At 41.9% G+C, this 23,992-nt stretch overlaps 1 protein-coding gene and 1 long non-coding RNA gene across 11 annotated transcripts in view; one reads left to right on the top strand and one right to left on the bottom strand.

Annotated features, from left to right (window-relative positions):
• Positions 1 to 23,992, bottom strand: part of PPFIA2 (PTPRF interacting protein alpha 2) — a 281,701-nt gene that overhangs the window by 126,161 nt on the left and 131,548 nt on the right. For 6 of the 10 annotated variants that reach the window (XR_014012454.1, XM_081211201.1, XM_081211200.1 and 3 more), the window contains 2 exons: positions 7,127 to 7,189; positions 2,966 to 3,007 (listed from right to left, as the gene is read on the bottom strand). Coding sequence is in view for 9 of the 10 variants with exons in the window: in XM_081211201.1 (XP_081067327.1) it covers positions 2,966 to 3,007; positions 7,127 to 7,189 (105 nt within the window). In the remaining variant the exon portion in view is untranslated. Of the gene's footprint in view, positions 1 to 2,965; positions 3,008 to 7,126; positions 7,190 to 9,962; positions 10,297 to 23,992 lie in introns of those variants that run through there. The other 4 variants (XM_081211205.1, XM_081211206.1, XM_081211208.1 and 1 more) reach the window with 4 other exon arrangements.
• Positions 12,271 to 17,675, top strand: LOC308596062. The gene is made up of 3 exons (XR_014012293.1): positions 12,271 to 12,364; positions 17,396 to 17,551; positions 17,649 to 17,675. It is a non-coding gene; the product is annotated as an uncharacterized lncRNA (long non-coding RNA).

Below are 23,992 nucleotides of genomic sequence, written 5' to 3'. Positions count from 1 at the left end.
AAGCGGTGAATCGCGACCCGCACAGACACAGGTTGTGTTCTGTTCAGGTTGCGAATGGGCCTCCGGAACGGATCCCGTTCGCAACCAGAGGTACCACTGCATTGATGAATGTTATTTTATTACAAAAATATTAAAAACATGTTGGGCTGGGAAGGAACATAGGAAACCACCTTATACAGTCAGACTATTAGTCCAGCTAGCGATGCAGTGCCTTCAGCATGGAAATAATAATTTATTATTTATACCCCGCCCATCTGGCTTGGTTTCCCCAGCCACTCTGGGTGGCTCCCAATAGAATATTAAAAATACAATAAAACAGCAAACATCAAAAACTTCCCTAAACAGGGCTGCCTTCAGATGTCTTCTAAAAGTCAGATAGTTGTTTATTTCCTTGACATCTGATGGGAGGGCGTTCCACAGGGTAGGTGCCACTACCAAGAAGGCCCTCTGCCTGGTTCTCTGTAACTTTACTTCTCACAGTGAGGGAACCACCAGAAGGCCCTCAGAGGTGGATCTCAGTGTCCAGGCTAAACAATGGGGGTGGAGACGTGCCTTCAGATATACCGGGCCAAGGCTATTTCAGCAACCTGTACCCCCCAGATGTTGTTGGACTATAACTCCCATGATCGCTGGCAATTATCCATTCTGTGTGGGGATGATGGGAGTTGGAGTCCAACACCTTCTGGAGGGCCACAGGTTTCCCATACTTGGTCTACAGTGTCTGCCAGCTGACCTCCAACATTTGAGGCAGAGGCTCCAGTATTTTGGGGATTCCTAGTCCTAACTGAAGATGCTGGGAATTGAACCTGGGAACTTCTGAATGCAAAACAGACACTCTACCACTGAGCTATGGCCCCTCCACCAAGGATTCTGGATGAGATAGAAAGGTGGGCGCTGGTTTGGAAGGTCTGATCCACCAAAGATCTGCTGTTCTTATGATCTCAAGACAAGTGATAAGCCTATAGGTACAATCTCATATTCATTCCCAACCCTTCTTCTGGTGCAATATGAAGAAGCCCATGGCCAGCATAATTTCGAATTGTATTTTGAATTGCAGTGTAAGCTGATTTAAGAACTCTTGCAGAGCAAGTAGACAGGGTGTACGTTTTAAATAAATAAGATATGTAGCAGTGCCAAACTGATAAAAAAACCAACAACAGTCTGGCTTGCTAATTTTCTAGAAAGTTTTAAGTGGTATAAACCCCACCACAGTGTCTGTTATCTCATCATTTTCTTTTTTAATTGCTTAAAATTTTCACACTTCTCTTTACACCATCAGTGTGGCTTTTCTGCTCACACAACTCCGATATTTTCAAGGCATGAAAATGGAATCTGTACCAAATAAGCAGAATCTTGGAATCTGTACCAAATAAGAAGAAAATCTTGGCAAGATTACTACTAAATTAGCACAGATAGATGGGCAAAGAGTTTTGATTTGGGGTAGGTTTTTTTTGTTTTGTAAGATTTCAGTTCACACATGCATATAAATTCTTTGTGAATGAAGCCCTGCTAAATATGTATTCTTGCATGAGCATATGTGCATCTGTATATATGTGCATATGCACATGCAAGAAATATCAAAAGAGGTTTAAAGACTGTCTCAAGGCACAGCTAAAAAAATGTAGTATAAACACTGACAACTGGGAAACACTGGCCTGTGAGCACTCCAGCTGGAGAACAGCCTTTACCAAATGTGTCATGGGCTTTGAAGACACTTGAATTCAGGATGCAAGGGAGAAACGTGCTAAGAGGAAGGCACGCTTGGCAAATCCACACCATGATCAACTCCCACCAGGAAACCAATGTCTCCACTGTGGAAGGACGTGTGGATCCAGAATTGGCCTCCACAGTCACTTACGGACTCATTGTTAAAACCATGTTCATGGAAGACAATCTTACTCGGCTATGAGTGGTTGCCAAAGAAGCAGCAGCAGATACAATGCAGTAGAGAGACATGTTCAAGGAAGCAAGATTCACAGGCAGAACCAGGGTATATTCACTACCACCTTTTAATACTAATCTAGTCCCAGCTGAGTTGGCAGCCTGTATCTTTTGAATGCAGATGAAGATACATATGCCCATTCGAGAGCTACTAGCTGCAATGTACAACTACCTACTTACGTCATCTGAATCAGGGACATGTTGCTTTTGAACTCAAATAAACTTGCAAAGCAAAACACAATTTAGTGAACCAGTGCTTGTCAGAAGTTCTGTCAATGTGTGGAGAGGGAGTAGAAGACTGTACTTTCTGTCCTCACCGTGGCCACACATATTTGAAAGCTGGAATGGAAAACAGGTAGGCAGCCAGTGGCCACAACCTCATTGTATTCACATACTAATGGGCAGTTATCCAATGTACTCATTCTGTTAGTGCAAGGATTTATGCTAGTGCAACAGAACTTTCCTGCCTCTTTTCCTCCCATGAACATCCCACACCCTCCCCAAAAGTGCTCTGGAGGGTTGGGGAAAACCCCAGAACAGATTTAGGGAGTTACAGGGGGAGAAGACGGGGTGGGGTGGGAATTCAGTTGTACAAATCCTTGCACTGGTGGATTGAGTTACTTAGTGCTAAACTGGAGCTGCCCTATTCTTCCATTACAACAGCGTTCCACTTTGTTTCTCCTGGGACTCAGCCAGACTGGCAAAGAAAAAGCGATTTATATGCGTTGTATATGCAATATAACATTGTGCCACCAGATGGCAATGTGGAGTCCCATTTTTCTCTACTTGTTTTCCCTGTTTAAATTTACAATGCTTTAAACTGACATGCTTCTTTGATGTGTCCAGATCCAGCCCTGGTTTGTTTTAAAGTGTTTCCCTTACTTTCTATATAGTATACATTACTCTCTCCACCCAACCCTTGCTATTTGGGACCAAATTATTAGGTTTCTTCCACGTGAATGTGTGTATGTGTGTGTATATATATATATGTATTGCACTAAAAACAGAAAGGAATTACTTTCACCTGTTTTCCAGAACAGTAGCTGCATTGGTCTGCATTGTTCATCTAAAAAACAAACACAAAAATTGGAGTCCATTATCTGCGAGAAACCCTACCAAACCCACTGAGGTTACTGCATAGAGCTTTCTAGGATGGGGGTTTTTAGATCTGAATTGGCCATGGTGAAAATTGAAGCGGAGTAGTCCTTATTTCAGATTAGATTAAGCAATGCCTCCCTTGTCCTCCAGCATGGCTGTAAGGAAGAGATTAGAATCTTCTGATCTTGATCAACCACAGTTTAGTATGTCACCTAAACTGTGGTTTACCTCAACTATATTTTGATAAACCGGTTTCTTAAAACAATGGTTTGAAATTGGCATGCTTCACCAACCACTGTTAGGGCTTAGCCAGAGTTTGTGAGGGTTTGGGACAACACAGCAGGCTATCAGTTAATCTGCCACAGAATTGAAACTGTGCAAGCTCCTTCTTGCGAGAGCACTGGAGGAGGAGAGTCTGAGACTTGCCTAGACAATGGTTTAGCATTATGCCTTAAGCAGTCTAGGCTCGTCTCCATATTGAACACTGTTTTTGCAGAGCTCCCTATATTACACAGAGAGTTGCATACATCTGTAGGCTCTATTTCAACCAGCAAATGAAGGCACCCAAGCTCAGGGGCAGAGTGTGCTCCCATGATCCTGCACACATTCAATACATATAGATTCATTTCTGAAAAGGACTGTGGGGAAAGAGTTGGTACTAATGAATAGCAAATTTAAGTTGTACAACATTAAAAAAGGGAACACTATCACTTAAAGGGGGAAAAACATAAAGCTAGTAATGCAGTAGTATAAAACCACATTAAACTGAATAAAAATAAAAATCCAGGGAATTCATACTTAGAAAAAAGGAACCCAATCTTAGAGACCAAGGAAAGTCTGATCAGGTTTTCCAATACTATAACATTCTGTGAAATACAAAATTCCAGAATGGTGCCTCTTATCATTTAGGGGTACATGCCCCAAATTGCTTGGGAAAAGAGAATACTTAGGTGCTCATAGCTTTCATTTCATAGTCCAGCTTTTCTCATGCAAAGAATATCCACTAATAGGACTAATAATGAATAAAACTGAATAGACATAGGAGAGAAAGTGAATTGAGGTCTGCAGTGAAGACCACTTTCAAAGAATGCCTGTGAAAGAACTAACAGCTTTTGCTAGCATATTGTTGACAACGAAGTACGCCCAAGTATGGAGTTCTTCTGATCCCCCCAAATCTGATCTATATGGCAACATTATTAACAACAGGCCACCTAGCAAAGAGAGAGACCAGGCTCTGCAACAAACCCAGATACTGTTAAAAATGCTGTTACAGGATCAAGTAACATAATTTGCAACAGTTATCAGCCCATCTTTTAATATGTTATTACGCCAGCAAAGCTTTTCTGCTTCCTATAGAGGACAAACAGATAAGTTTCTATGCAAAATAATATACAGACACAAATCTGACATCATAGAAGGGAAACACTTAGAAATCGGTTCTGGAAAATTTTAATTACCCAAGACATTCCACTGCTGACCTGTGAGTGGCCATTGGTTCTATCAATTTTGAGGTTTCAACAGAGACAATGTCCTACTATGGGTGTTAACATAATCAACCTGATATAGTTAAGTTAAATATCATAAAATACTTTTGTTGTGAATGGTAACTTTCCTTATCTTAAGCTACATATAGAATGACCACGGCCTGTACTTTTTGTATTTCACTGCCATTTGACCTCACTGTTTACCATTTTTTCTCTATACCAATGTATGGGATTAACATGTATGCATATATTTGCCAGCTGAAGACAAGACCATGCATATGATACCCTAATCCACAAAAGTTTATGCCACAAGGACTCTTTGTTATCGTTACTGCTACATACTAAGCTTTCTAGAAAGCTGGATCCTGGTTACGTAAGGAAACAACTTCACCCATACCAGCCTGAGATTTGCATCAGAATGCCTCTGTAAGTTCCTCTATATGAAGAATATTTGGTTGGTGGGCACTCATAATAGGGTCTTCTCAGTGATTGCCCCACATCAGTTACACAGCCACCTCAGCCTGTGGCAGCATGGTTTAAAGTCAGCACAAAAGGAATGAAGACTGCAACTGAAAAATGCTTACGATGTAACTGGGCCCTAGGTTAGTATGCTTAAAAAGCCCAAAATGTCCCTGGTTACAGTACTGTCCTGGGCTTGTTTAATTAGACCCAATGAGTTCAGTGGAGCTTACTCCCAAGCAAGGGTGCAGAGGTTACCCACTAATCAGGCATTAACTCCATAGAATTCAGTGGGGCTGACATCTGAGCAGAACACCTATAGCAAGGACGGCCAAGAGATTGTGATCTACTCACACAATTAACTACCTGGCAGTGATCTCCCCCTTTTGGGGGGGGGGGTTCAGGTCAAAGGTTGTTGAGCTTTTTTAGGAAGGAACGTCCCATTTTTGGGGGGGGGGGGTTCATATCAAAGTTCTTCAGCTTTTCTTAGGGAGGAAAGCCCTCCACTTTTAAGGAGGAAAATCCCATGGGGGGGGTCAGGGCGAAGGAATGGGGGGGGGGAGACGCTCACAAGGAGATCGCTAATGAAACAGTCAGCATCACAGCGAGAGCTTCGTCTTCTGGTATCGTGATCTAGAGGACGGGGTGAGGGGGCAGGGCCAGATGGAGGAGCCAGTGATTGACTGCGATCTACCAAAACCTCCTGGGGATCGACCAGTAGATGGAGATCGACCTGTTGGACATCCCTGACCTATAGGATTGCCCTGCCAATAAAACCAAAGAGGCTGCTCTGATAGTGACCTCTATGGATGATTGAAACCTGCTTATTCAAATAACTGTCCTATACATATGTAAATGATTCAAGAATATATTAACTTTTGTTCCAGATTTTGACCGGTTTTCTCAAGAAAATATATATATATATATATATATATATATATATATATATATATATATATGTAGGTTTTGGTGTCTTCGGGTGTCTTCCCGTGTAAGAGTTGGGGTGTCTAGGCGACGTTTCGACGAGATCTCACTCGTCATCTTCAGGCTGGTGCTTTCGGCTTCTTGTTACTAGAACAGAGCAGGATCTCAGTGTTTGAGTTCCTATAAATACTGTTGAGGGGGTGTGGTGTATAGTTGGAGGCTATACACCACACCCCCTCAACAGTATTTATAGGAACTCAAACACTGAGATCCTGCTCTGTTCTAGTAACAAGAAGCCGAAAGCACCAGCCTGAAGATGACGAGTGAGACCTCGTCGAAACGTCGCCTAGACACCCCAACTCTTACACGGGAAGACACCCGAAGACACCAAAACCTACATTCCTGTACCCGTGAAAATCTACGAAAGCATATATATATATATATATATATATATATATATATATATATATATATATATATATATATTGCGTGTATGCTGGGCTGGGAAGGAAACAGCAGGAAGAAGAGTCATTGAGTATCCTAGAGGCTACATCTGAGATGTTATATTTCAGTATATAAAAAAATTGTCCAGTAACACCTTAAGAGACTAACTCAGAAGCGTGCATGCACACGAAAGCTTATACCAAGAACAAACTTAGTTGGTCTCTCAGGTGCTACTGGACATTTTTGTTTTATATATATATATTTCGACTGTGTCAGACCAAAACGGCTACCTACCTGAATATTTCAGTATATGATAAATGCAAAGTTATTCATCTTCTGCAAGTGGCTGTTGTTGTTGGGGTGATAGCGGATTATGTAGAATGCAAAGACTGCTACTGTACTACAAGCTTATGAATAAGGTTTACCAAGAAAGAACAACTTTAGTTCCTTGGGTGATCAGGCCAAGTTTAGAAGTTAAATAAACACGGCCTTGAGGTGCTGCATCCTTCGTTCCAAATGTTGAGAGCACTGCGCTGGAAGGAAGCAACTCTGAGAGAACTGTGGCAATGTAATCACAGACATTACTAGCAAAGCTGTCAAATTATAAGAGAAATGCTTTAATGGCAATTCAGTAACCAGCTTAGATCCTTCACTTGTAGTATAATACACAGCATGCCTGGAATGAACATGATGTCGTAAGATGACAGAAGAGCAAATTCACATAATGAGATTTTGCATTTATAATCAGACAAAAATCCAAGATATGTAGAACATACATTAGGGCAGGATATGGTCCTTTGAATGTTATTCTCAATGCTCGTACCAGCAGCAACCGTCATCTGAAAAAGTGTGCAACAGAGAGTCCACTGAATTGAAAGGATTTGCTTTAAAAACAACACACACATATAAATAATGTGACAAACATTAATGTATTTTCATTTCTACTCAACTGCGACAGTTAACCTTACTGCAAAGCGTGTCTTAAAATCTCACATTGCAAGTTAAAAATTATTGTAGATTAGCATAGTAAGAACATATTGCTGATTGTACAGCAAACAGGTTATTATTGATTGAAAAACGCCAGGAAACCATTACTTGTATGCAATATGCTTATAGTTTAGTTCTGATGACTTTAGAGTAAACAGAAATGTGGGGTTTACTGTTCAAGGTCATGATCCCACAGGGAAGTTTTCCTGCACAAGGCCAACTGCAGCAAATGGAAGTTGTGCAAGAACACCGCTAAGTCAGTATGTCGGTCCCATTCATTTTTAACAGGGCATGCATAAAAAAACATCTTCCTGGATTGTACCCCATATCCAGGGCCCTATCTGCATTATACATTTAAAGGGTCCTCATACCACTTGAAGCAGTCATGACTTCCCCCAGAGAATCCTGGGAGCTTTAGTTTGTTAAGGGTGCTGAGCTTTGTTAGGAGACCCTATTTCCCGCACAGAGCTACAATTCACAGAGGTCTCTGGGAAGAGGAAGTGACTGCTAAACTACTTTGAGAACTGTAGGTCTGTGAGGGGAACAGAGAGCACCCTCAACAAACTACAACTCCCAGCATTCTTTGGGCAGGAAGTCACAGCTGATTAAAGTGGTATGCTGCTGCTTTAAATGTACTGCAAAGTACAGATGGGGCCCAAATCAATGTGTGTTGCTATCAACATTCAAGACTATTCTGCGCACAGTACTTGCTGACAACTCACACACTTAAGAGCATTATGAATCTTGAAGTCACACAAACACATCATGCCAAAATTTGTTATGCAACCATGTTTATTGGCTGAGCCAATCTTGCAGACGTTGAAATATATACAAATCATTTAAATTTTGTTGCACTTTTTAGACATATTCATGAAAGGAATAAAATTTATAACACAATAATAATTATCCTTTCTCTACTTTACAAGATAAAATGCTTTTTTATTTGATGCAAACATTTAATTTTCATAACTTGGAACAAGTAGCTTTTGTCCACACATGCTTTAAAATGCTCTTTCTTTTTTATGTTACTGCTAAACTGTCTGGCAGGAATTTACAATGCATTGGTGAAATTATTTCTTGCTGTTTGCAAAGGTTTAGAAATTTAGATCACGATCCAAGGGACTCTGCACAAATCTTAATTCCACCTCACTCCTGAGAGTTTTAGCCTCTTAAGGCACATTCAAACTGCCCTTTAAACTCACTTGAGTTCAAACAAAACAGTTAGGATTTGGCACAATGAATATTTACAAAAAAAAAAGTGGGGTGCGGGAATACCACTATCAGCTCTTTCTTTTTCAAAATTCGCAAAACTGATTTTTCAAGTTTAAAGGGAAACACTCAGGTGAAAAATGTTACCCTGTGTTGACAGTGTGTATTTGTGCTTCTGGAGAATGGCTATATAGACTGTGACAGGACACCTGGGGAAGTATTCAACAAAGTTTTAGCCAGAGTAGACCTACAATGAAATTATTGGACCTAACTTCGTCACATTCATTAATTTCAGTGGGTCTACTTAGTTGCAAACCACTCATAAGATTTAATCATTGAGCCACACGTATCAAGACTCCTCTTTTCCTTAGTGGAGGCTGCTCTAGAGTAAACCGTTTTAGACTTCTAGCCAAAATGCCCTTTGACTAACAAGCATAAAGTGTACAGATAACATGCAGGTCTAACAATATCAATATTATTTTGTTGTTGTTGTTTTACCTTTTCAAGGTAAGAAATATAAGTTTTGTTCCAAAAATCTGCCTAAAAATAAACCCTATATACTCATCAGTATTATAGATAGGGATGAAATGTGGGGTGGAGGAGGGGCAGAGAGCTAAATTCAGTATTATTTAGGAATTGACACTATTAAGTTCAGTTTGCTGGGAAAGTGAAGCACAATGTCACAACATTTACAAACTAAGCTCACATTAAACATGCAGGAGAACTCTTAAAAACTTGAAAGTCACTGAAGTTTTACAAGAATCATTTAAAAAGCAGACGGTAAACTCGTTTCCCCAAACTGTATTTTCACAATGAAAATATGTCATAATTGTAGCATTCCATGGCCCCATCTGCACAATTAAAGTAGTACCATACCACTTGTCACAGAAACTGTTCTTTCTTGAGGGCACTGAGAAGTTGCTAGAAGATTCCTATTCCCCTCTGCAATTCCCAGAGTGGTTTAGCAATAAATCCCTCTTTCTGGGGAACTCTGGGAATTGTAGCTGGGAGTGGGGGGTGGGAATAGAGATCTCCTAACAAGTCTCGGCATCCTTGAGAAACTACAGTTCTGAAGCATCTGAGCCATTATTGCTCAGAGTGGTGTGAAAGCACTTTAAATGTATACAGTGGTACCTCGGGTTAAGTACTTAATTCGTTCCAGAGGTCTGTTCTTAACCTGAAACTGTTCTTAACCTGAAGCATCACTTTAGCTAATGGGGCCTCCTGCTGCCGCCACGCTGCTAGAGCACGATTTCTGTTCTCATCCTGAAGCAAAGTTCTTAACCTGAAGCACTATTTCTGGGTTAGCGGAGTCTGTAACCTGAAGCGTATGTAACCTGAGGTACAACCGTACATCCATGTTTATAAAAGGGAGGGAGAGAGCGTATCTGTCACAGTAAACAGCAGCGGCCTTACCACGCTACGTGCAGAACAGCAGCCAGAATTCCAGATCTTGATCCTCTGTAGCCAGCCAGCCAGATCCATTGAACATACTCAGCTGCCATAGCACAAGCAATCATTTGCTCTACGTCAGCTAAAGCAGCCCTCTGGACTTGGCAAGTGGGACAGATGTGCCCAGCTCTGTTCAACTTGCCCTTCAACCCCCTTACACTAAGCAGTGGCTGTTGGCTTTCAGGGCTCTACAGGGCATACGAGCGGCTGTTACTTTGGACCCCTCCCCTCCCCTGTCTAGGCACCGAAAAAGATGGCTGGCAATCCTTGGCTGAAGGCAGATGTTGCATCAGTGCTGAAGAAGTGAGGTCACAGAGCTAATGCAAGGGGGTTATTGTGCCCTCAGCAACTGCATCACACCTGATTCTATTATTCTTTGCCTGAGAAAAATGGCAGAGTCATAACTTTCATTTTAACATTTCTAGAGATCCTTCCAAGAATACTGAAAATATCTCTTTTGTGTATTCACTAGTGCATACATTTCATTCATGTCACAATTTACTTTTAGGTTCCCCCTGCTGTGCAGATAAAGTAGGTCCTATCATTAGTGATATTTTGATAATATCGCATTAGCTTTATCAACTTATTAATGTCATTTTGTTCAGGATCCAAGTTGTGCTTTAATTGATTCAGAAGGTTTATCCATGTCTAGGCCCTTACTCTCCATAGCAAAGTCCATCGGGTACGATTCAGCGACTCTGGCTGTGTATAACACCACCCACTGAAAGCATATTACTTTTCCCAAAGAACCCTGGTAACTGTAGTTTACCCCTCACAGAGCTACTATCTCCAGCACCCTTTTAAAAACTACAATCCCCAAGATTTTTGGGGGCAGGGCAGGTCATGTGATTATAGATGATTTAAATGAGTTTTTAATGTATGCCGTGAACACAGCCTGTGACCTAGAAGGCATCACAGCCGTACCTGTTGAAAAGCAGAAAAGTAAATTACACATGTTATCAACCTTGACTTTGAATCCTTCAGATTCTTTTTCATGGCTTTTTAAACCAACAACAGCCCGAGAATGCTGAATCCAGATCAGGAACTTGGCACAAGAAAAAAAGACTTACTTTTTTGCCTCATGGCAGTTCCCCGCCCCCCTTCTCCAAGCTACAATTTGCTTCAGGAAAGAGGATCATTTACATCTACAGATCTTTGCATTGTGGTTCAGATCCAGACCAGGTCTTTCTGATCATTTAAAAAAGAGAAGAAGAAAAATCCCAAGCAGAGAATTCAAAGCCATGGTTAATTTTGCATCTAGTTTGAACCTAAAGATCCTACTGATGTATCTGATGCTCTCATATGCATTTGAGCATCATTTCTAATTCTTCGGCCTCTGCGATCCTAATAGCCTGACCCTGTTCATGTTTACTAGAAAATAATTCTTACTGGAGGTACTTCCATATTAGCGTGCTAAGGAGCACAAATTGAGTCTCTGTTTTTTTAAAAAAGGTATGCAGATAGTTTCCCCAGTGAAAATTATATAGATGACATATTTCCAGAGCTCCTTTAACTAGAATAAAAAATAAGCACAGTACTTGAAGATTCATTTTATATGTTCCTTGCACAATGCTTAGAATGACCCTTCATTTGGTGAATGAAGTGATTTATATGGCCCACTCTCTTCAGGTCCATCAAAGTTGCCTTTGTGACTGTCACCTTATCTATAACAGTCAGCTTGTTCTATGTAGACATTGATCTTTTGTTGTTAAGAGTACTGAATCAAACAGCCTGCTTTTATTTCTGTCGCCTTTTAAAAAGATAAACCACTGATTGATTTGGCTGTTGGCTTTGCCCCTATCATCCTTAGCCAGCCAATTTTGCCTTATAGCATCATTCTCAAACCATTTACCTGGGAAGCTTACCACCAAAACCAGTCAGAAGTAGGCTGTTGTCAGGATTTCATGTTAGAGTCTTTCTACATGGGTCAATCAATGTGCACCTCCCTCCAGAATATTTTAGGCCAGGCTTCCTCAACCTCGGCCCTCCAGATGTTTTGAAACTACAATTCCCATCATCCCTGACCACTGGTCCTGCTAGCTAGGGATCATGGAAGTTGTAGGCCAAAAACATCTGGAGGGCCAGGGTTGAGGAAGCCTATTTTAGGAATTCTGCCATCATATACATTTATGTGTGGTAATCTTCTGTCCTCTGACTCCACAGTCCTCAACCATTTAAAGGTCTTGTACATTCTCAAAAGATTCCATCCTTTCTGCTCCACATTCTTAGAACTACTTCTAAGAACCCCTGTCTGATTCCAAACCTCTTACTTAGTGCCCACAGATGCCAGTGTGCCTGCCAGTACCGTCTAAGGTGACTATGAAATGTCTCAGTCAATATCCCTTCAGAAATCCACAATACACAAGGTAATGTTTGCCCTTCTTGTTCAGTTCCTGTTTGCACTTCCTCAGCCTCTCCAACATTGAACATGCCTGCTTAAACGTGCCCATATTTCATGCCCATATGTCACCACTGGACACCCTCCTTCCTTTCCATTCCAAACAGAGGAGAGGTGCAAAGAGCTTATCTCAGAGAGTGAACACAGGAGTTTCTGATGAATGCAGCAGCTAGACTGGTGACTGGGAGTGGCTGCCAAGATCATATAACACCAGTCCTGAAAGATCTTCATTGGCTCCCAGTACGTTTCCGAGCACAATTCAAAGTGTTGGTGCTGACCTTAAAGCCCTAAATGGCCTCAGTCCAGTATACCTGAAGGAGCATCTCCACCCCCATTGTGCAGCCTGGACACTGAGGTCCAGCGCCGAGGGCCTTCTGGAGGTTCCCTTGCTGCAAGGTTACAGGGAATCAGGCAGAGGGCCTTCTCAGTAGTGGTGCCTGCCCTGTAGAACGCCCTCCCAGCAGATGTCAAGGCAATAAGCAACTATTTTACTTTTAAAAGACAACTGAATGTGGCCCTGTTTAGGGAAGTTTTAAATGTTTGATGCTGTGTTGTTTTTAATATTTGGTTGGAAGCCGCCCAGAGTGGCTGGGGAAACCCAGCCAGATGGGCAGGGTATAAATAATAAATTATTATAATAATATTATTTTGTCGATACTTTTTTTACCAATCAATGGGGCAGCTGATGGGGGGAGGCATTCCTGCATCATCTTGCACTCTTCTTTCTCCTTCCCTCTCTCCTTCACCCTATCCCTCTCCTTTTCCAGTTTGGTGGTCCCTGTGTTATACTAGAACCCCACAGTAGCCACTTTGTGATTGGCACCGCCCAGCACTCTCTTAACATTCAAATGTGCCCAATGGCTTTAAAAGGTTGGTGACCCATATCTCATTCCCTTCAAAACAAAGAATTGTAGAGTTGGAAGGGATCCCAAGGGTCATCTAGTCCAACCCCCTGCAATGCAGGAATAATTCCCTCTTCAGAACTCACCTTTTCCATGAAGATTTGGGTAGAAACCCCAAGTTGCCCCACCCTACTGTAACTCTGCCAAAGCACATGCAGCTGAAACAACTACACCTACTTGCCCAGTTTAACCTGGCTTCTCCTTAGCTCCCCCTTCCACCATTGCTTCTCCTACGCTAATCCTTATCTTATTCTCCAAAGATACTTATGAGACACCCACAGTCCTTACAGCTTGGCTGCAACAGCTTCCCCTCCTGCCGTTTTCCCTGGTGGTAGAAACATGCATAGAATACAGTGGATGCTTGGGTTGCAAATGTGATCTGTGCGGGAAGCATGTTTGCAACCCGCAGCGTCCGCAACCCACATTGCCGTGTCTGCGCACATGCGAGTTGCGATTTGGCGCTTGTGCGCATTCGCAAAGCACGATTTAGTGCTTCTGCGCATGCAGGAGCGCCAAAACCCAGAAGTAACCCATTCCAGTACTTCCGGGTTCGGTGTGGTGTGCAACCTGAAAACGCGCAGCCTGAAGTGTCTGTAACCCGAGGTATGACTGTACTGTAAAACAAGCAAATGCGTGCAAGTATCTTGCTTTGCACTGTATATTCTGATCACAAAAAGTAAGTTTCCCAGGTCCTTTTTATCCACATCAATATCCTCCCTGCTACTCTCTCCCATCTGATTTGTCCTGTGTCCCTATATGGTTTCTTACAACAGAAACATGGAAAACTTTAGTGTCTGTCATCCCCATACTTTCAAAATCACAAGGCTTCGAATCAGTACTTAGTCAGAGGTAAGAACGTGATACAAGATTGATGCTTATGATTCAGAGGAAGACTTTTGTTGGAGACCTCCCAAGAAACTATCCACGCTTATGCCCACATAAAAACTGATCTACAAAAAGACTGACTGCATTAATTAGGCAATACTACATATATTTCCATATTGGGATGGGGGGGGGCAAAACAGAGCTTGGCGTTCATAGCCATGAGTCTCTGACAAAAGCTGCCTTGAAAAGAATAAGAAAAACGGCAACTTTTAATAAAGTTATGACAGAGCATTCTGTCCTTTGAAGTGTTAGCTTGATGGCTATACAGAGAGGGGCTCATAAAATGGTGGCAGAAAACATGTGGTAATTAACTTGACATGCACAAGGTCATATCCAACACTGCTGCTCAGCTAGCACATAGGAACTCAGCTAGCATATCAACTTGCACATAGGAACTTTCCCTTTTCCTCTTCTGTTGCTTCCCATACACCTCAAAATCTGGAGGACCCTTCAGAACCGATTTTGAAGGATTGTGAGGAAAGGAGAGGAAGGGGAAGTCCTGTGGTGCAAGTTGCACTCCACACATGCAGTATTGGATATAACCTACAACATCCCTCTCTCCCCCACTCCCCGTTCAATAAGTCATTTTTGTGGCATATCCCCCACAAGTATCTATCCAACCATTTAGCGGAGATCAAACTCTGCATTCCCCACTTGTAGGCAACAGATGGCTAGACTTAGCTTACGCATTATAGGATAATTGCCCTGGTGTAAAAATGCTGAACCAATGTTTCACTCCTGTAAAATAAAAGTAAAAACAGAGCCAAACAAAAAGACTTTTGCTTTGAGACAATGTCTAGTTCTGCAACTTTGACAGGCAGTAGCCCTATTCACAAATTACTTGTGTGTAGGGCATATGCATTCTGAACCAAATAATAACTTCTAGCAATCATAGACTGAGGTATGCGTCAAAATTCACAATCACAAATTGTTAATTCTGTGTTGGACTGTCTTCCAATGACTAATAATCAGAATGCTCCTCCTAAAATAAAGTTCTTTACCCGTACAAAAATGGATTGAAATTTACAATAAGCTAAACAGTAATACATTCAAAATGAACAGCCCAAATACATGCTATATACATAGATAGATGTAGCTGGATATGCTTTCAATACCACCATCAAAAACTTTCCTTTAATACATCCCTCAGAAATGCTGTGATTCAGGTACATAACATGTAGGTGGGGAGCTTTCTTCCCTTTTCCTTCTCGTCACAAAAGAAGGTTAGAAACAACAACAAAATGTCAAAACACTGGAATAACTCACTACTCAAATGTCAAAAACCAAGCAAGAATGTTGATACTATCACACACACAAAAAGGTGTCAAAGGAACAAATACGCAAAAACAAAAATTGATAAAATCTAAGCACGTATCAATACCACCTCCATCAACAGCTTCAAAAGTCAACCAGTGACAGCACCACTCATGCCTACCCACAACACAGAGCCATCCCTGTCTCTTCAGCATAAGTCACCACAGCCCACCATCTCCCATTAATAGCCCCAAAGATTCCCTATTGTAAGAACAGGGAGACTTAAGAATAGGAATGTTTTTAGCCTAGATCCACTTCTGGTTCATCTAAGTCTTCATTTCAGCCTTCCAGATCCCTATCACCAAGCCCTGATCCTTATACAGCAATGTTTCCTGACTCTGCCTGTATCATAAAACAAGTCAATCTGTTGGTCCAGGCACTGTGGGGGCCTGTGTCTATTCTTCTTCTATCCTGTAATCCTGCATCTTCATACAGTTGTACCTTGGAACTCAGACGTTTTGGTTCCCAACGGCGCAAACCTAGAAGTGAGTGTTCTGGTTTGCAAACGTTCTTTGGAACTCGAACATCTGGCGTGGCTTCAGTGGCTTCCGATTGGCTACAGGAGCTTCCTGCAGCCAATCGGAAGCCGTGCCTTGGTTTCTGAACATTTTGGAAGTTGAACAGACTTCTGGAACGGATTCCATTCGGCTTCCAAGGTATGGCTATTTCAAATCACAAAGCCATTTTGCATTTCAACCACGTTTTGATGATGTATACAGACGCAAATTTATTTTGAACCTACATTGGAACTCAGTGTTTCTAGCAAATTCCCTGGAATCCAGGTAACTAAGGTGCAGGGCAATATCCCCTACTACATACGATAACTTTGGATAAAAAAATCTCAAATGTCATACCCTTGTGGTTCCATGTGTGGACAAACAAGTAACATTTGATTTATGAAACATACAGGCTTGTTAACTCTTCTGCTTGAACTCTTCTGCTACCAGACAGGTTTCTCTTTGAAAGTTGGAGAAACCTCACTTGCCACCTGAGGGAGGTCCTATAATTTGGCACCATTTGTAATGCCTTGTGTGCTCTTGTCTTCTACTAGTTATAGATTTGGAACTCCTGTCTCCTACTGATTGTACAGGATCCTATAAAACCCCACAAAAAACCCCACCACTCACAAATAACAGCCCTCAAGTATCAAACATTTTGATGCCTATGAAGTATAACAACACTCCTTACTTACGAAAGGCATTTGTATTTGTCAGACATGATGTTAGTTGAAAATAAGTTACAGAAGAGATTCATGCTATCAATCATGGTTACTTGTTTCTTGACAGCCAACACAATTTTCCCAGTATAATTTTGCATCTTGTTCCACAGATATTGCTGTGGGAGAAGGGGGAGGTGTGGGAGGGAAGGAAGCTAGGGAGAGGTGCAAAGAGAAATACAAGCTTAAAATGGGGGAGAAAGGGGATGGGTCACATAAGAGAGTTCTGTCAACTTTAGCAGAAGCAGAGACAGCACAAAACCTTTACAAGAGACCGTGATAGCCACTAGCTTGGATGACTTTAAAAGAGAGAATAAGACATATTTGTGAAGGATTATCCATGGCTATTAGCCACAATTGCTATGTTCTATCTCCATGTTTTGCCTTTGACTGCCGGTTGCTGGGACAGATGCAGTTACATTTTGTCTCCGCTTGGAGGTTTCCCATGAGCATCTGGTTGGCTACTGTGGAAACAGAGACCTGGGTTAGATGGGTCCTTGGGCTGATTGAGCACGTCTTTTCTTACATTCTTACGTTCTTATCATTCATGGAGAAAACAGGTTGATGCGAGGCTAGGACACAAACAACTTTGATCGCAGGACTGGGCAAAAAGCAGCAGAAGTGAGGGAAAGGGAGACAAAGTAGAACGCTTACTAGATCTCAGGATCCTTTCTGATTCTAGGCTACATTTTCTCCCTCTGCTTAACCCAGAAGACTTGGCTTCTTTCTGTTTCATAAAAAAACAGGAACTTCACCTTATCATAGACACTAGGCACCAAATGCTATCTGGAGGACTCTTCAAATTGGGCAGAACAAGGAAGCAGTAAAAGTATGGAAGGTATGGCAGTGGAAGGAGCAGGAAACAAGAGGGAGGAAAGGGGGCAGAAGGCCTTGCAGGACCAGACTTGGGAGCAATTCTTTCTTTGCCATTTCAGATCCATCACAATGAAACTGGAAACATCTTAACATGATGTGAGTGATCTTTACACAGGAAAGTATATTTGATCGCTCACTAATGCGCTCTTTAAGCAGCTTAATTTGCTCTGGTTCAGCATTTTCTTAACAGAGGGACACCACCAGGCTGTTGAACAACCCCACAAATGACTGGATTAATTTGTAAATATAGAGATCAGAAAGGAAAATCAAAGAAAGGATAACCTCACCTGCTGGTAGCTGTGCTCACACACTGCCCATCTAATGAGCCAATGCATGGTATTCTCAGAAAAAGGTTTCCTTCCACCTTTAGTTAGTTCAACTAGTGACACAGGAGCCACAGCTGAGGCTTTCAGGGAATGATGCACAGTTTCCCGATAAACACACACACACACACACACACACACACACACACACACACACACTTGAACAAAGAAAGAAATGGATGCTGATTTTTCATTACTGCTGCTTCACATTATTGAGTTTGCAAAGGTGGCAGCAGCAACAGCAAAGCTGCTGCTTTTATTTTATTTTTTTATCTCAAAATTTATATATCACTTGATTGTAATTTTTATATTTAAAAAACCCTCAATGATTAAAAAGTTTAATGCAGCCTTTGCTAAGATGGTGCCTCCCAGATGTCTTGGACTACAACTCCCATCGGTGCCAACCAGCACAGCCATGTTGGCTGGGCTTGATGGGAGCAGCAGTCCAAAGGAGATAACCAGGTAAGTGAAAGCCAGGTTAACTACAGCTATTGAGAACAGGCTGATGGGGGCAGCAGCAGCAGTTTCCTGTCCAAAATCAAAGTGTGGGAGAAGATGCCAGTTCTTCTCTATCTGGCTCCTCATTGGTTTTTGGAAGTGAAAAGAGACTGATGATGGAAAGGAACTGTTATGTACTGAAGTTCTCACCCTGGGCCAGCAGGGGGATACTGTAGATAGTTATGCAAATGAAGGATTGAAAGTGACGTTCAGTGATTGGATAGTTTGTATGCAAATGAAGGATCGAAAGTGACGTTCAGTGATTGGATAGTTTTAGAAAATGGCAACAGTTACATTGTTCTGGAGCTCTATATAAGCAGGCTGACTGAGCTCCTCAGTTAGTTCTGTTCCAGCTTACAAATAAAGAGCTGCTTTGGAAGAATCGCTGTATGGTCTGATATGTTCGCACACAACTTAACAGGAACCTCTCCCTGCTATCGTATCCTTAATTAAGGTGGTCAGGTGCAATGGAAGGAAGATATTCTGAAGCTTTAACACTTGGGTAGAAGACTGGAATTTCAATTGATATAACTTGCATGACATTCTTTTTTTTTTTTTTTTTAAAAGAGACCCCTTCCTTTTATCCAAGTATATATAAAGAAGTGTGGGTTCCCCCCCTCTCTTGTACATTCCAAAAAAAGGTATTAGGCTTTCTGGCGCTCGGCTTCAATGAATCATTGTCTTGATAAATTAGAGTGTTCAAGGGGCTTTATCAAAGGTGTTGAGTTTTGATCGGGAGAAGCACACAAGCAGCTCTCTCTGTGTTATGGGGGCTTTTATCTTTTTTGCAACAGCAGTTCCTTCACACAGCATAAGCATCTTTTCAGAATCTCAGAGGAAACTTCAAAAGGTGTTGCAGTGCAGCACAGGAAGGGGGTGGGGGTTATATTGTACCATAAAAAGACACCTTATGCCCTGAAATCTTTCTATTTCCTGAAATAGATTAAAAAAAAGTCACAAGGGTCAACAAGGTAGAGCCCCATGGCTCAATGATTGGTCCTGCTGACTAGAAAGGAGGGGTAAAAAAAAAGGTGGCATGCTCTAAAAAACAACCCATTAACCGAGAATGAAAAATCATTTTAGGGTTAAACTCTATAAGCATAGAGTCACAGAAAAGAGTTGGAGTGTTGGAAGGGACCCTGAGGGTCATCTAGTCCAACCCCCTGCAAGGCAGGAATTTCAACTAAAGCATCCATAACAGATGGCCATCCAACCTCTGCTTATAAACCTCCAAGGAAGGAAAGTCCACAACCTCTCATGGGAGTCCATTCCACTGTTGAACAGCTCTTACTGTCATAAAGTTCTTGCTGATGCTTAGCTGGAATCTTCATTTTTGTAACCTGAATCCACTGGAAGTTCATAGGGAGTCAGGCCTCCTGAAGATGTGGAACTTACATCTGAGTAAATAGGCACAGGATTGTGCTGTCATAAGAACAGAGATGTAAGAACAGAAGAAGAGCTCTGCTGGATCAGCCCAAGGGCCTATTTAATTCCCACATTAGCCAAGCAGATGCTTAAGGGAAACCCATATGCAAAACCTGAACGCAACAACACCCTCCCCACTTGCGATTATCAGGAAATGGCATCCACCATTGGATGGTAGCCATTTATTTTGGGAAAGGAAGAGGTTCCTTTCCAGCAGCCCTTTCCTAGTCCTGTGCTGCCAGCTGCAGCAGAGCTCTGCGGAGGGAGAAGCCAGCCAACCAGCCAAGTCTCAGAGGCGTACTTGCCTGGAGGCAGAATCCATATACAAGGTCCAGTCCTAAGCCCAAGAGTACCTCAGTTCACATAGCCAGATGATCTGGGGGTAAAGAAAGCCGAGGGTCCAAGGTTGCAAGAAGCAGCAAGGTCTGCTCAGGAACGACAACGAATGTTGTTTCCAGCAATTGACTCAGGCTGGAATCCCTGCTTAAGAAAGCTGGAGCCAGCTGGTTCTCATCAGGAGCAAGAAGGCTGATCAGCAGCAGGTGGAGTCACTTTGCATTCTGTTCCTTCAGGCTGCTGCTCAGCAGGTGAAGTCAACTCATGGCTCCTGACAAGCCCATTGACTCAGATAAGAGAGATCCTTCTTACATACTTCCATTTGGAGAGCTCACTATTTATACCTGCCCTCCATTTCCTGTCCCTTAACCCGTTGATTATTCATCTCTCCTCTTTTTCCATAACTGCCAAGCTTACTCAGCAGTCTTTGGTGAGGGACTTGATCAAAAGCTTTTTTGAAAACCTAAGTACATAATGTCTTCCACATCAACTCCTGTGCTTATCGGCACTCTCAAACTGCCAATTGTTTTCTTTTTAAAAAACAACAACACATTTGCTAAAGTCTTGCCAATGAGTAGTTGTTCTGCTTAAAATGGATGCTGGGAACAAATTGGCACAAAAGACTCAGTAAGTTACATTTCCAGTTCCAAGCAGAAGACCTACTGTCTTTGATTTACTGTTGGCTTTTCTTCAATGTGAAATACATGTATTTATGCAAAGGAAATTAAAATTGTGCACTTCTGACTTTTTTATTTTTTCTGCAACAATCTGCAGTGAATAAATGAATGAATGAATAAATCACACAGTTAAAAGAAACTAATAACTCATATTTATCAAACTTCAGGCCTTTTCCATTCCTAAATATGCTTTAAGTATTTACATTGTTAAATGATCTCTCTCTATGCATTGTCTGCCCATGCATAAATTGCCAATAAATTGCCACAAGAGTTTGCAAGACCATTTTTAGAGCAGATTTCAGTAGCAGAACTCCAGACTGTTAACACTATTTCCAATTGTACAGAACTACTGGCAAGCTGCTTAAACCCACTGTGGCTATAATAAAAGGAAACAGATTGAGGGTGTAATATTTAACAACAACAATTCATCCAGTCACTCTTTATTTTTTGAAGTGATTTATATATTTGAAATCAATTAGATTGTCAAAGGCCAAACCACTAATGAATGTAATTTAATACTTTGTTACTAATGCACAAATAAATAATCACATGGGAATTTCCAATTGGGAAATCTTCCTATTTCCTTTTTTCTCAAACTGAAAGAATAAAGAAATATATCAATTTGCTAACCTGTGAGTTGTCCCAGATATATTTTCCATATAACAAGCAAAGCAGGACATAACTCCATAAAATGAAGCAGTATTACAAAATATCCTTAGTCATCAAATTCTAGCCTAGCCTCCTTTTCTAACTTTCACTGCTAGCTTTGCAACGTTCTGCACAACTTTCACATTTTCTGTATCGTTGCTACTTATTAGTCATCACTTATAAAGATTTAGATTTGTAAGTGAAATGGGGAAAAAAAACCTCTCTCTGGACTGCATCACTGCAGGAGAAAACTTCCATGACACAATATTCTCCCTAGGGAAAAGCATTCCTACACCGAAAACTAGCATATCAGGAAGGAGGCTAGGCTAGAAGTTAGAGCACATGCTTTGAATGGAAAATGTCCCAAGTTCAATCCACAGAATCACCAGGTAAAGGTGAAAAATACATATTTCTGAAAACCTGGAGGGTCGTTACCAGATAGTGTTGACAGCACTGAGTCCGATGGGCCTGTTGGACTCAATATCAGGCAGCTTCCTATGCCCCTATGCAATATCTAATTTTCTATATTAATGGGGGTGGGGAGCGTATGGAAGAGAATTCAATCATGTGAGTCCCCACCTGAAATCTGGCTGCAATCTCTAATTCTTGTTTGTGAAAACCAAGTCCAAGTGAAGCTGGAAAGGGCACTTCTGGCTGCAGCCACCAACTAAGGCTTATAGGACAATCCTATGCATATCTACTCAGGAATGATTCATCGGTGGGAATTTCCCACTGATTAAAAAATGCAGTAGGGACGCGGGTGGCTCTGTGGGTTAAACCAAAGAGCCTAGGACTTGCCGATCAGAAGGTCAGTGGTTCGAATCCCCATAACGGGGTGAGCCCCCGTTGCTCGGTCCCTGCTCCTGCCAACCTAGCAGTTCGAAAGCATGAAGTGCAAGTAGATAAATAGGTACCGCTCCAGCGGGAAGGTAAACGGTGTTTCCGTGCGCTGCTCTGGTTCACCAGAAGCAGCTTAGTCATCCTGGCCACATGACCCGGAAGCTGTGTGCCGGCTCCCTCGGCCAATAAAGCGAGATGAGCGCCGCAACCCCAGAGTCGGCCACGACTGGACCTAATGGTCAGGGGGCCCTTTACCTTTACCTAAAAAATGCAGTCTTAAGCAGCAAAGCTGGATCAAGGAGAATCTCCAATCTATGTATCTGCTTCTCCTTGGAAGAGTTTAACCCTATTGCAAAATAGGCCAGTCAGTGGCTCTTGCATAGCCTGAGCCAGGGATGAGGCAACAACAGATCCCTTGAAGCTCTCTGGTAAGCTCCTGTCCTTGGCTGGCCAGCTGCCAGATTCATACCCGTTAGTTTTTGTAGAACTGGGGAATCGGGCACTTCCATGGGGACATTTGTTCCAGAATGTGGGTAAATAGAATACTGCCATAAATGGGACAGTTGTGGAATTCCCCCTTCCTTTTGATACAGTGTGGCCCAGCTTGCTAGACCTTTGCCTCTTCCTCCTGCCTAGTCCACTCATGGAGAAGTATGGCCTTCACAGTCTGCTCCCTGTGCCACATTAGGCTGCATCCTGCACTCCTAGAGGACCAGAAGTAGCAGTACACTGGAAGTTGAGTATGACCAGTCAATGGAAGCCACTTATTGGATGTTTTCTTTCCAATAAGAAGGTGAATATCTAAAGTCATCCCCCAATGTTAATCATCATCAACATGTTCATCACCAGTTTCCTTCCCCCCGAAGAACAGAACTAACTAACGCAAATAATTTTCTCATAACTTTTTTGTTTTTTTAAATTGTAGAATCCTTTAAAATCATAAGACTATGGGCAGTTCAGGCTTCAATCATTGTGGTTAAGACAACCCTTTTAATAGAATCACAGAATTGTAGAGTGGGAAAGGACCACTAGAATCATCTAGTTCAACCCCCTGCAATGTAATAATTTTCTTTTTCTTTTTGCCCAACTTGGGGCTCGAACCCACAACGTTGAGATCAAGAGTCTCATGCCCTATGGCCTGAGCTATGATATAGTTCTGTATAGGAATGCATTCAGTGGCTGCTATGGCATGCAGTTAATGGGGCATTTAAAGCACAATCTCAAATTAAGTTCTTGCCCTTTGTTTATGCCGGGCCTCATTTTCCCTGACATACATCTCTGACCACAGCAAAACCTCTTGCCACAGCAATGCCTTGGATAGTCACATTATATACAGCTCAGAGTTTATGTAAAGGTTATATTATATTTTAAACAACAATGCAATAACATGAGTGAAAGGTGAGCACTCCAGGAAGAGTGCCAATGAGAAATATTGATTCAATGAAGTTCTTTCAAAACACAAGCTGCAAGGGCAACTCAACCACTTTGGTACCAGGGCAAGGGGTTTTGAGCTCTCTACAGCAATCTATTTTCCAGTTTTCTGCTTTTTCCCTTCCCTTTCCACTCTTTTCTTTTCTTATGGCTCAATCTAATAAAGTGTTGACTAGTGAATACTCCAAGATTTGCTTTCCTATCCTATCCTATCCTATCCTATCC

The sequence above is a fragment of the Podarcis bocagei genome (assembly GCF_964188305.1).
Source record: "Podarcis bocagei genome assembly, chromosome: 10".
Taxonomy (NCBI): domain Eukaryota; kingdom Metazoa; phylum Chordata; class Lepidosauria; order Squamata; family Lacertidae; genus Podarcis; species Podarcis bocagei.
Note: the sequence above shows the minus strand (reverse complement) of the source record. Positions and strands in the feature narration are given on the sequence as shown.